At 44.2% G+C, this 13,236-nt stretch overlaps 1 protein-coding gene across 1 annotated transcript in view; it reads left to right on the forward strand.

Annotated features, from left to right (window-relative positions):
- The first annotated feature begins 2,613 nt into the window (after positions 1–2,613).
- LOC146866641 (omega-hydroxyceramide transacylase-like) overlaps positions 2,614–13,236 on the forward strand; it is a 301,031-nt gene continuing 290,408 nt past the window's right edge. Inside the window, exons 1-2 of the mRNA XM_085614403.1 lie at positions 2,614–2,736; positions 5,265–5,495. Of these exons, the coding sequence (XP_085470529.1) occupies positions 2,614–2,736; positions 5,265–5,495 (354 nt within the window). The remainder of the gene's footprint in view (positions 2,737–5,264; positions 5,496–13,236) is intronic.

Here is a 13,236-nt window from a genome sequence, read left to right on the forward strand (position 1 = left end):
CAGCTAGTGAATGTGTCCGCCACTCCGCCCGCGTTTGGCAGAATGACTCTGTGCAGCGTAGCACTCACGTTATGTGTCTGAGGCGTCGTCCACAGGAAGGAGCCAGGAGTGCTGCCTCTCCGTCCACGCTATGTTGGGCGTCCACAAGGCTCTTCACTAAGCCAATATACAGTAGGTGCAAGGGTTCTGTGTCTTTCAGGGTGTTTGCACCGGTGATAGCTCCAGGTACAGTTCAGGTGGATCACAATCAGCAGATTTCCCCCTCATGCGCAGCTTTGGTTTCAACTTGGTGCGTGGTCCATGAATGTCGCATGCACATATGCGGTGGGGCAGGGTCGGGTGCAGTGCGGTCTCCCCAGAAGCGGCGCCGCGTCCCAGGTCCAGTCTCCGACCAAGGGGGAGTGCCGTGCCTGCGCTCCCCGCTTTAGTCTTCGGGTCGCAGATCGTGTGAGGATACCCTCCGGCGGCAACCGTTTGCGTGAGTCTATAACATTAATTTACCGGCTCTCTCCGCAGTGTTTTCGCTTCAATACGGGGCAGCTCCTAGGCCAGACCGGGGAGATCTCTCCCGCGGCCAGCCTCCAGCCGAGCGCTGAACCCCCACACAAAATGGCGGTCCCGCCTTCAGGGCGCTCCCAAGTTAGGCCCGGGGGAGATATCCGCGACTACGCTCTTATCAGCCGGATATATATAGACTGGCGTTGCAGCCCCAGCGTATTAGTGTCCCACCGGTGCTGCTTAGAGGTGTTCCGCTCCCGTACCCTGGCTGGTACGTCGCGACACGGGGGTTACCTTCAGGCCCTTCGATCCCCGGACCGCAGTAGCTGCCCTCGCTCGTCCCAGGCTCCAGGGCGGCAGGCTTCCGACTCTACGTCGACTCGGACAGGACGCCCAGGGTCATAGCTCGGCTTCCTTCCATCCGGCAGCCTCCAAAGTTCGATCGGTAAGGCACCAGGGCTTCCGCTGTCAACTGGTGTGCAAATCGGGACGCTGTGTGTGTCCGGAACAGGATTTTTGCAGGATTCATGAGTGCAGCCGGCGGAGCTCACTCACAGAGCGGCCATCTCGCTGCCCGGTTAGCCACGCCCCCCTGCTTGAACCAATTTTGGTAACAAGGAAGGGGCATTTGCATTTTGCTTGACAACATGAGGTTCTTCCACAGTTTCAGGAGAAGATTCTTCTTAAGTTAAAAGTATTTCTAGAAGTTTGAGAAGAAGTAGTGTTAGTTAATTTACATTTTCTCATTTTGCCCATGTAGAAACCTGACTGAAATAATATTGGTAAAAATCTCAGAATTAGAGGATCCACAGGCTGCTAATGACAAAAGTTATCTCACTTGAAACTAAAGTAATTTGAAAATAATGTCTAGAAACTCATTGGTATTAACAGCCCTCACTGAGCCTGAGCCATCTACACGGATAGAGGTATTTGTCAATAATGAAAAAAAATCATAAATGAAGAGTATAATCTAAGCCTGGGTGGCGTTCGCGGAGTTCTCTACCGCTACGCGGAACTCCGCAAGCGGCTGAGTACATTGGATAAATGCTGTTCACAGTGATTTTCAGTGCCAGGTGCTTGTCTGCACTGTGCAGTCATGGTGAACAGCACCATGCACAGAGCAAGCAGGCGCTGGTTCCTTTTTGCCGCTCTAGTAGATTTTTACTTGAGCAGCAGGTTTCTCGACGCGAGCGGACAGTTTCTCAACGTGAACAGTCGTGAGCATACGCGACCACTCGCAATGAGAAATCTGACCGACTGCGTTGAGAAATCTCGCCGGGAAGTTGATTTTCCACACTCGCGCTCGCAAACTTGATGTTGGGCGATCGCGAACGAGGAAAAATCTTGCTGGGAGTTTGATTTTCCTCACTCGCCAATTTGCCGTTGATGAATACGAGCAAGGGAAAAGGCTCTGCGAGCTCCTTGTAAAGCGGAATGCGGAAATCTCCGCAAACTCCGCGAGCGGAGTGGAGTTCACCGCCCAGACCAAGTATAATCCCTCATTTGATGAAAGAATTAATGAAGTGATAGCAGAACATAGCAGAAAATGAAAAGAGCATTTGGTTTTTGTGATTCTCTAATTCTGCTTCCACAAGAGCCTCATAGAAAATGAAGTTAAAAATGATATCTTTTGTTCTGAGAAATATGTTGTCTGCCAGCCTTTTGGAAATTCTTCTTTTGTTTTTTCATGGTTCTGCAAAACTTTATTGTTTGGGAAGCGGCCGGGAGTGTATCAATCTTTAAAACAAAACTTTGGTTAAAGGCAACAAATGTTTTTGGTCTTAAAAAGCATTTACATTGCCATATAAGTTCCTTAGCCTGAAGGGAAATGCATTGTGTATGGATGTGTGAAAGGGCAGCATGCCGTAACTCACAGTGAAGTCAGGCAGTGGAAAAAGTGAGGTGACGTATTGCCTCTTGATGCATACTCAAGTGCGTTGTAGAAGAATGGGAATGACACAACCACAGGCAAATGGATGAAGTCTGGCTCAAAACCCTTATAAGTAGCTATGTCCTACTCATAATTATAGTAAATTCAAAACATCTTGGCTTAATCAGACCTAAAAAAGGCAATCATTGTGCCATTGGCCGCCAGCCTTTTAGCTTTGAGGAAAAATGAACATAAACAAGAAAAGGAAAAACAGAAAGGAGGAATGGAAAGAAGTAAATAAACTGCAAGAAGGAAAACAAGAAAGAAAGAAGGCAATAAATAAGGAAGGGACAGAAGAAAGAAGGAAGGTAAGGGGAGGAAAGAAAGAAGGAAAGCAAAAAAGAAGGAAGGAAAAAAGCCAAGAAAGAAAAAATAGGAAGACAGACAGAAAGAAGGAAGGAAATAAAATATAGAAGGAGAGAAATCAAGAAAGATGGAAAGAGGGAATGAAAGAAGGATATAATAAATTAAAAAGAAAGAAAGAAAGGCAGAAAGGCAAAAGCGAAGGAAGGTAATAAGGAAAGAAAGAAGGAAGGCAAGAAAGTAGGAATGAAAGCAAGAAAACAGGATGAAAGCAAGAAAGAACGAACTACAGCACGGAAGAAGGGAAAAAATAAGGCAAAAGAGAAAGGAAGGAAGGAAAGAAAGAAGGCAAGAGAGAAAATAAAGGAGAGGAGTGCAAGAAACAAGAATGCAAGAAATTTGGAAAGAAGGTATGAAAGAATGAAAGAAAGAAGGAATACAAGAATGAAAAAGGAAAGGAACTGAAAGAAGGAATGAAAAATAGAAAACAGAAGGCAAGAAAAAAAAAGGGATAAAGTAATCAAGAGAGAATGAAAGAAGAAATTGAAGGACAAAGGAAAGATAGAAAGAATGAAAGAAAAAAGGAAAGCGGGATGAAAGAAAGAAGAAAAGAAAAAAGAAGGAAGAAGGAAATGAAGAAAGGAAAGAAGGCGACAAAAAGTGTTGTAGGTGTTGCGAATTTAACACAATAAAGGATGTTTTTTTCCTGGGAAATGTTTTTTTAAAGAACCATTGATGAAATTGGTCCCAGAATAAACGTGTTCCGAAGAATTGCTTATGAATTCACAAGTATAATATTGAAGCTTTCAATAATTCAGAACAGTTTCAAATGGTCATAAACTGTTATGCTGTGAAATACCGGCAGTCAAATAGTAAAGAAGAACACTCCAGAAGGAATTTATAACAACATTGGCAGGAGATGGAAACTGATAAAGCATGGAGTATGGCGTGTGTACCATCCTTCTGTCACATCGGACTCTAAACAGAAAGGCAACATCAAAGTAATACATTAAAAAAACATTGACACAGAAGGAAACTAGCTTGTGTGCTGATGTGCTCCTTGTGAAAGAGCAAAATACAATGACTCAAAGTGATGTTATTCAGTGCCTGAAGTGGGCTGACCCCCTGCCTCATGGTGTACGCTGTAGCAAAATGTGAATGACACTCCAACAGACCTATGGATGAAGAAAGCCCCTTTAAATGACTATGTTGTACATATGTTTTTTTTTTTTAAATCAAAAAATCTTGGCTAACACCAGGCCTAAAAGGTAACGGGGCACTCCAGGAGCTAACTATTAAATTGCACTCCTTTCTTCCTTATTTGGTTTTTCAGTAAAACGTGTTTCAATTTATGGCCTGCCTTTGACTTTCAAGCCACAACTTGTTAAGATTACCCTCTTAATTGTAATGACTTTTAATTCTTAAGCACACTAATCTAAGCAGCGTTAGAACTTTTAAAGTGCATGTCTAAAGCAAGGGTCTCCATTGTGGTCCTGGAGGGCCGGATCCATGCCAGATTTTTAGCATATCCACATTTAGATAAATGTAGTTATCTTAAAAATCTGGCATAGGTCCGGCCCTCCAAGACTGATACTGAAGAACCCTGGTCTAAAGTAAACAAATTTGGTGAAAAAGGAAAAGCTTCAGAGAGCAAAGCCAGAAATATTACCCATAAGCTCTCCATGTCATGAATAACATGTAATGGTGGCCATGACCTGAGGAGACAGTTGGTTGCTTCATGCAAAATGCCTTACACACTGAAAAAAGTTTCCGTTTACGAATTAATGAAGGGGATTGCAGGCACCTTATTATCTTCTAGTTTTGTTAAGTAGAAAATATATTTACTGCGGTCATTGTCGACTATCTTACATCGGCATCAAGTCACACCCGAGAGATTTTATTCAATTCACCTTGTCAACTTGTACCTATAATTGTGAATACTTGTAGATATTGAGTAAATAAATAACTAACTATGCTTTTTATGGTCCATTGAAATTTCTATACATCCTTTTCTCCTTGCCTGGATTCTGAATTCTGGTTTCTACTGTACTTCTTAGGCCCTACCGTTCCATGTAGAACTCCTGAACTTTGAGATACCACTGCTACGATAAGTATGTTTTCTGTAAAAGTTCTACACTGCTTCTTAGAGGAGGGTTCATTCTCTATCAAATTCCTTACAAGTATTTTGCATTTAGTTATTTTATGAAACCAAGAGTATTATCAGATTATCAAAGTTATTTTTACATTTTATTGCACACCTAAATAAATATTGGTTGATTCCCGTTTTCCAGTGCGCTCTATAATGTCTGTTTTTAAGTTTTATACTAAGAGCCATATCAGAAGTGGGAAGTTATTTCAGTGTTTTGAAAAGTCTTAAATTGGAGAAATGTCCTGTAGACATGTTAATTGTAACCGGAAATTGCATGTATGCAATACTAGTGTCTACTAATAGCAACATGTGTGTTCATTAAAAGTAGTGTATTTCGTTTACCACTTGTGCAATTATCTTTAATAACAATTTCTCTCCTCAGAGGATTTTAAGAACGCTATCATTGAAGAAGCAAAGAAAGCCCGGGAAACCATGTGTGGTCCTCTGCTCCCTTCATATAACCTGCTTCATATGCTAAGGAAAGGGCTCTACAGGTTAATGCCTGCTAACGCCCACCAACTGGCTTCAGGAAGACTCCACATTGCTCTCACACGATTGTCGGATAGGAAGAATGTCCTGGTGTCCGACTACAGATCCAATGAGGAACTTGTGCAGGTAATATTACTTTATATTAGGACTTCAGCCATGGTTAGTTGGACATACACCTGCATGCTTTTCTCTAAGCACTGTGGGCCTGATTTAGAGTTTGGCAAATGGGTTACTCCGTCACAACATGGCATAGAGCTTTTCTGCCTTATTATAAATGCATTATATCCTATTGCATTTGTCACATGGTGGACTGGATATCCGTTATGTTGTGACAGAGTAACCGTCTGCCAATCTCCAAATCAAGCAAATATCTCGATGAGCAGTCAAAAAAAAAGTTTCAATGATAGCTTGCCTTTTCCATGATCCTAATGCAAGATTAATTAAGTAGTTAAACAGAGTTCTTTTTATTGTTAATAGTAATACATAAACTACATATTTTAAGCTACAACCAAAATCTCAAATTGTCTCACAGCGGTTTGTAGGTAACTCGTGAAGCCTTGCTTTACTTTGTATTGTGGTACATGTAGTTTTGTTTTCTCCAATATACGACCCAGGAGTCACTCATAATCCAGAATGTAGAACAAGTGCAAAGACTGGTTGTGCTCATGGATTAATGTAAGTATGACATAAGGTGCATTAGCTACACTCAGCTCATCCGCTCAATAAAGCAGCCCCATGTCATGTCTGATATATTTGGTCTGTTCCAGCTTTTTATGCAACAGTGCATTGCATTCTGAAACTTACAGCTTTATTCTGTAGATTTCACAAATGATAGGTAACTCTTCATATCGCTCTCCCTGCGCTGCATCGTGCATTCCTAATATGTTATTGTGCATGGGTGTACCACATACAAGCAAAGCTATCAGACAATCAAGGCCAGAGTATGTCGGCTAAACTGCATTACATGTTCAGTTTGTGACTCATGCCACACATCAAGCAGCTCAGATGAAGATCAGTTGTGGAAAGGGGAAGACATGATGTAATGATGACCACACCTTCATAGTCCTGAGTTTCGACTGAATAATAAAGTGCATTTTGGGAGTTGAATCCTGCATTATTGGTTCTCATCAATTGAAACCATTAAACTAGCTCACCATATAAAATTGATATGTAAAAGGAAAGCATAAAAAAGAAATGTGGCATTACTGAGGCATGAAGCCTTCTGGTCACGCTAAATGAAGGTGATTGTGAGATGGATAAGCCTGGGTGGTGAACTACGCTCCGCTCGCGGAGCTTGCGAAGTTTAGCTAACTTCGCGATTTGCGTAGAGCACGAAGTTGCAGATTGCTACGCAATCTACCGCGTAGTAGTTTTGCTTCCTCGCGCGCTCAATATTCATTCTCGTGCGCGCGGTAACGTCTTACCGTGATTCTGCGTTCGCCAACTCGCTTTTCTGTCCGTTCGCCACGAGATTTGTAATATGGCCGCCCGAACCCGCGAGAGTGTGCGAACACGAACACGTCATTCGGACGCGCGAGCTGACTTCCCGCGGCTGTCTTGGTAAGATCGCGATCCCGAACATGCAAAAACTACAATCTGGCGAAGAATATCTCTCGAGCTTCATAAAACCTTCTCGAAAATTATCATTTTGCTCAGAAAAACTCCTCAGATTGTGATTTGGCTGTAGTCTTTTGTGCAAGGAGTCCTTTATTTTTTTTTACTCTTTTTTTCAAGAGGAAGGAAGTGCACCTGAGTCTCCAACTTCCTGTTCCTGTCCATCAGGCTCCTCCCAGTGCTTTGTCCATGTGCTGTTCACTTTCATTTGGATTTGGAGCTGGAAGGATCACTTTTTGTGTCTGTCTGCTGCATCATACCATTGGATTGGATTTATTTGAGGACTTTTTGATTTGAGATTTAATTTTACAAGTAAGTTGGAGAATTGGTGTACATGTTTGTTTCATTGGGGCTTGTTTGTACCTACATTTTTCTGGGATTTTCTTTGTTTTAAAAAATTATTGTTGTGGGTGGCCTGTACTTTCAATAGGGGCCTAGTTGTTTTTCTTTTCAATTTCAGCCAGTAGGGTACCCATGGGTCCATGTTTCTGTGGTGTCTGTTGAATTTAAACATCATGTAGGGCATGGATGGCATATGATTGAAATGCTAAATGTGGCTGTGGTGTATTTCACTGTTTGTGTGTGTGTGTGTGTGTTAAATACCTTTGTTTGATGTGTGTGCTTGTTGTGTAACTTCTTTCCAATCCTTTCGTAGCCCTGTTGATTTTCATTTTTGTATTAAAGCTGTGTTGTTTAGCAGGCCTCCTTTGTCTGGTCATATATAAGCCTGCTTCAGTTCATTGTTTTCCATGGCCTGTTGTGACTGAGTGCCCATGCGGCTTGTGGCAATTTTGTGGTGGTAGTTTAGTAGTGTGTGCTTCTTTTTCCATAAAGGTCTGCATTTCTTTTCTTTGTTCCCCTTGGCTTATGCTTGTTGTTGTTGTGTCCTGGCCATGTGTGTGGTGGCCATTTTGTGAAGGCAGACATTGTCTGTCTTCCATTTCTTGTTGTTGTGGGTGGGTAGCGGCCATTTTGTGGAGCCATCCAAGCAGTGTGCTTGCTTTTGCCATTCTGTTCCAAGCTTGTGGCCTAGTCTGCCTGTAGGCCCAGAGGTAGTCATCCTCAAATCATGGGTGCATAAGAACAGTTTGTGTTGTCTGTTGAATTTTAACACCATGGATGGCTTTGGATGAATTGCAAAAGGTGTTTTTGGGGTGGAATTGCAGTTTTTGGGTGTGTGTTAAATAGATAGGGCTTTTCAGCCAGTAGGTAACCCTAGGAATACAGCTCGCGTACTTTTGGCAACTCTGCACAGCGCGACAACGCGGACTTACAGTTTTTGTCATTTTCGCGCTCTCAATATGCGTGTTCGCGCACGTGATAACGACTTTTTGTTCGGTTCGCGATGCCGAACACGCAGAATTTGCAATCTGGCAAACAATATCTCACGAGCAACATAAAACCTTCTCGAAAATGCTGATGTTGTGCATTTTGCTAAAAAAACTCCTCAGGTTGTCATTTTGCTGTAGTTTTGGAGCACGGAGTCACTTTTATTTTTTTTTAAATATATTTAGGAGAGGAAGTAAGTTCCACAGAGACTCCAACTTCCTGTTCCTGTCCTTTGTATTCACTTTTTTGTTATTATTTTGGTGGGTGGCCTGAGCATGTGGGTGGTGGCCATTTTGTGAAGGCAGGTATCGTGCTTTTGCAATAGGCCTGCATTGTCTGTCCTGTATTCCGGACCTTTTCTTGTTTTTGTGGGTGGCCTGGCCATGTGGTGGCGGCCATTTTGTGGGACCAGTCACTGTGCTTTTTCCATAGGCCTCCAAGCTTGTGGCCTAGTCTGCCAGTAGGCCAAGGGGTACTACTCATGAATCATCACAGGTGCATGGAAGTTAAAAAAACTGTTTTTCTGTTGTGCGTTGAATTTCAACATCATGTATGGCTTTGGATTGAATTGCAAAATGTGGGCTTTACTTTTTTTCTGGGGTATATTTCACTCTTTGGGTGTTGTAAATAAATGCCTTTTTATATGCATATGTTCGTTGTTGGGGGTCTACTTTGCGGAGCGTATCGCTCAAAAAACAACTCTAAAGAAATGTTCTCAATTGTGAAGAGTTTTCTGGATCCTAGAGCTGAACATAGGCCCCTACCAGGCTCGAATGACTGGTGTGAAAAACTTTCAGGTTTTTTTTGCAATAAAATTAAATCTATTCAGGATGGCTTAGGGTCCTCTAGCCAGCCTCTGGAGACACAATCGTCTCCCATGATGGCTAAGGCAACCATGGTTGGTCCTTCTCTGACCACCTTTTCGGTTATATCCCTCTCTGACACTCTGGCGATACGTAAGTCACTGAAGTCAGGCTCCCCTACTGATCCCTGCCGTGCTAGGCTGCTAGCAGCGGTGGCTGAGACAGTGAACCCGGAAATTAACAATATGGTGAATCTGTCTCTTCAGACCGCCACGATTCCATTTGAATGGAAGCAAGCCAAGCTTCTTCCATTATTGAAAAAACCCTCCCTTGATTCAGAATGTCCTGCCAGCTACCGCCCATTTCCCTCCTTCCGGCTGTGGCTAAGATCTGTGAGAAAGCTGCCCATGAACAACTCTCTGAGATTGTTGAGACCTCTGGGGCTCTCCACTATGCCCAGTCAGGTTTTAGAGCTGCCCATAGCACCGAGACAGCTCTGGTCGAGGTGACTGAGGCAATTAGAGATTTCCTGGATGCGGGCGGCAAAGCAGCACTTGTGCTTTTAGATCTTTCGGCCGCATTCGACACCGTGCCACACCAACAACTTTTGGCACGGTTGTCCCAGATTGGCATCTCAGGGCGGGTGTGGAAATGGATCGAATTGTTCCTTGCCAATAGATCGCAACAAGTGTGGTTGCCGCCTTTTTCTTTGACTCCGCGCACTTTGGATACGGGGGTCCCGCAGGGTTCTACACTTAGCCCTCTTCTTTTTAATGTCTACATGACTCCCTTGGTGTATTTAGCTGAGGAGCTGGGTGCAAAAATTATAGTTTACGCTGATGATACCCAGCTCCTCTTTACATGGAGTAAAATGGATTTCTCTCCCTCGATTGCCAGGACATGCCTTGCAGAGGTTTTTAAGTGGTTAGCCAAGGCCCAATTAAAGTGCAACGAGGAGAAATCTGAAGTGCTTCTTTATGGGACCTTTCCTTCCAATTTTAGGGAGGAGATTTGGCCTGTTGGCTTTCCTCTTCCGAATGCCTCTGGCTGTCCAGCAAAAAATCTCGGGATCTGGTTTGGCCAGGATCTGAGATTCAACACTCAGATCAGCAAATTAGTGGGGGTGTGTTTTGGGATGCTCAAACCACTTAAGAAGTTTCTGCCGCTACTTCCAAAAGATGCCAAGGAAATGGTTACACGGGCACTTATTCTGTCTAGGCTGGATTATGCCAATGCATTGTATTTTGGACTTCCGGCCTACCAATTGAAAAGGTTACAGATCGTTCAGAACGCGACGGCTAGAACCTTACTCGGCTTGCCAGTTAGATCCAGTGCCAGCCAGAGCCTTCGTACATTCCACTGGCTCCCAGTTGAACAGCGAGTTGGGTTTAAGGCCTTGGTGCTGGTCCATGGGGCTCTCTATCAGAAGGCGTTTTGCATTTTATGAGCCCCTACGGCAGCTTCGCTCGAAGGGTCAATGCCTCGCGGCGGTCCCTAGGTTCCATCTGATGAGGCTAGGTGGCTGCTCTCTCTCGGTGAAAGCAGCCAGAGATTGGAACACCTTTGAGTTACAGAACATAGATAACCCTAGGCTATTTAAAAAACAACTAAAAACCTTACTCTTCCATTAAATGCCTTTTGGGTAGGTGTTCTCGGTGGTTCACAAGCAGTCTTTCCTCTTTTGCTATTAGGCTCCCGCGCCGGGACACTTTTTTAGTATCTGTGCGCGTTATAAAATGAGGCTAACATAACATAACAGAACATTGTTGCTCCCTGATGCTGCATCCATCCCATGCGATGCACACATTTTTATTTAGGGCAAACAGGCTATCTCTGCAACTTGTGCAACTGACTGCTGTTTTGACATCTGAAGAAGATGCCCCCAAAGAAAGCAGGTAGCAGGTCCTCCGGTACCAAGAAAGTTGCCATGGAGAAGAAGGAACAGAAGAAGAAGGAAGTGTCACTTAAGTCTGGTGTGCCTCCCAAAACCTTTTTTGGGACACCAAAAATGACACCTACAGCAGCGGTGTCCGGGGGCCAAGCTGGGGGCAGCACCTCTGCATCAGTGGGCCCAACCCACCAACCCATGCCCAAGCAGCTGAGTGTGGAAGAGGTAGCCAGCCTAATGGTGGAAAGCAGTGATGCTGAGCCTGAACTAAACTTATCGCTATCTCAAAGTAGTGCACAATCAACGCAGGAAGGAACACAGCAGATAAGTGGTCAACAACAACAGCCGCAACCACCGCCCGCAATAGTAGCTGTTGTTCCTCCCGAAGTTGGGGCAGTTCAGGAAATTGAGCCTCATGCAGAGGAAGAAGAGGAAGCCACTCCTTCAGAAGTTCCATTGTCTTCCAAATCCCCAGCAACGAAAAGGAGGGTTAGTACATCAAGTTATTCGCCAAGCCCCCCTTCTGATGATCTAGATGCCACTTGGAAGCCACAAACTGAGCCTGAGAGGGAGACACGTCACAAGAGCAGGCATGAGAAAAGGAAGGTTCCAGAAAGCCTTACACTTATGGAGGTTGATGTAGAAGAGCAGGATGATGATGATGATGATGATGAGCCAGTCATCACGAACATCACTCCCGGCCCAGAGGAGATGGAGACCAACATTTTTACACTATCCAAAATGGCTGCGAGGGATGTAGCACACATACCTCCAACACAGGTAACACCAACACGACCTCCAGCTTCCATATTTACATTAGCAAAGGGCCGGCAGCGTCCTACATCCAGCACAAGCACTACCTCAGCAGAAGTAGATAGTGGTACTGCACAGAGTCAAAGTCAACACACACCATCCAGTTCATCCGGCATTGGAAGTGGCACCTCCAGCAGGAGACAAAAGTTAAGCTCCCCAGTGTGGGACTTCTTTACGGTTAGCAGAAAGGAGGAGAACATTGCTATATGCTCCGTTTGTCATACCTCTGTTAGTCGTGGTAAGCTTGGTACAAACTACCGTACCGGAGGCCAAATGACCCATCTAAAAAAACACCACGCAATCCGATGGGAAGAGCACCTTCGTCGCATAAAAACTGGAACCATTGCTGTTGGTGGGGATAAACGAGTAGAAGGTCCGCTCACGGTGGAACAGGAAGAAGAAGAAGAGGGAGACATTATCTGTGGTAGTGGTACACAAAGTAGCCCTGTCCCCAGCACTGCAGTGGTAACGCCCACATCCTCAGCAACATCTCAGTGGCACAAGAGTAAGTGTCAGCCTGAGACACCAAGGAGTACTGCTTTTAAAAAAAGTGCGACGTTGAGCACAGGAAGGAATACCACGCAGCCTACCATTCTTAGCATGTTTACTAGGCCGGAGGGGCAGTACGAACGCAACCACCCAATAGCACGTTTGTACAATGCGAAGCTGGCTAAAATGTTAGCACTGGACCTTCTCCCTTTTTCTTTTGTTGAAGAGGTGGGTTTTCTGGAATTTGTGACAACCATCTGCCCAAAATGGAAGGTTCCCAGCCACTACTATTTCGCAAGAGTTGCTGTTCCAGCACTATATCATGACGTGCTGGAATTGCTTGGAAAAGCCTTAAAACAGAGTGCTGTTCAGAGTATCCACCTGACAACAGACATGTGGACCAGTTGCCAAGCCACTGATTACATGTGCATCACTGCACACTGGGTCTCTTTTTCGGGTGTTAAAGATAAGATATCTGAAGGTGTTGTTGACAACGCTGAGATTTTTGAAGACACTCGCAAACATGCAACTGTAGCCATGTTTGCTATGGAAAAATCTCATACTGCTGCAAACATTTTGAATGAGTTTAACAGCAAGGTGTTTGAGTGGCTGCGACCAAGAGGGCTTAACATTGATTTTGTTGCCACGGACAATGGCAGTAATGTAGTTAGGGCCATGAAAGATGATGGCTATTTCAGGGTCCCGTGTTTGGCACACTGCATTAACATTGTTGTTCAAGACTTTCTGAAAATGAAAGCAAAGTCAGCAACTTACTGACCACCTGCAGAAGAATATGCACACATTTCAACCATTCTTTTAAAGCCCGGAAGCAGCTGAGGGTCATTCAACATGAGCGTAAAATGCCAGTCAAAGCGCTTATCCAGGAGGTGCCAACACGTTGGAACTCAACTTATTACATGCTTGAGCGTCT

The sequence above is a fragment of the Triturus cristatus genome, chromosome 1_2, assembly GCF_964204655.1.
Source record: "Triturus cristatus chromosome 1_2, aTriCri1.1, whole genome shotgun sequence".
Classification (NCBI taxonomy): Eukaryota; Metazoa; Chordata; class Amphibia; order Caudata; family Salamandridae; genus Triturus; species Triturus cristatus.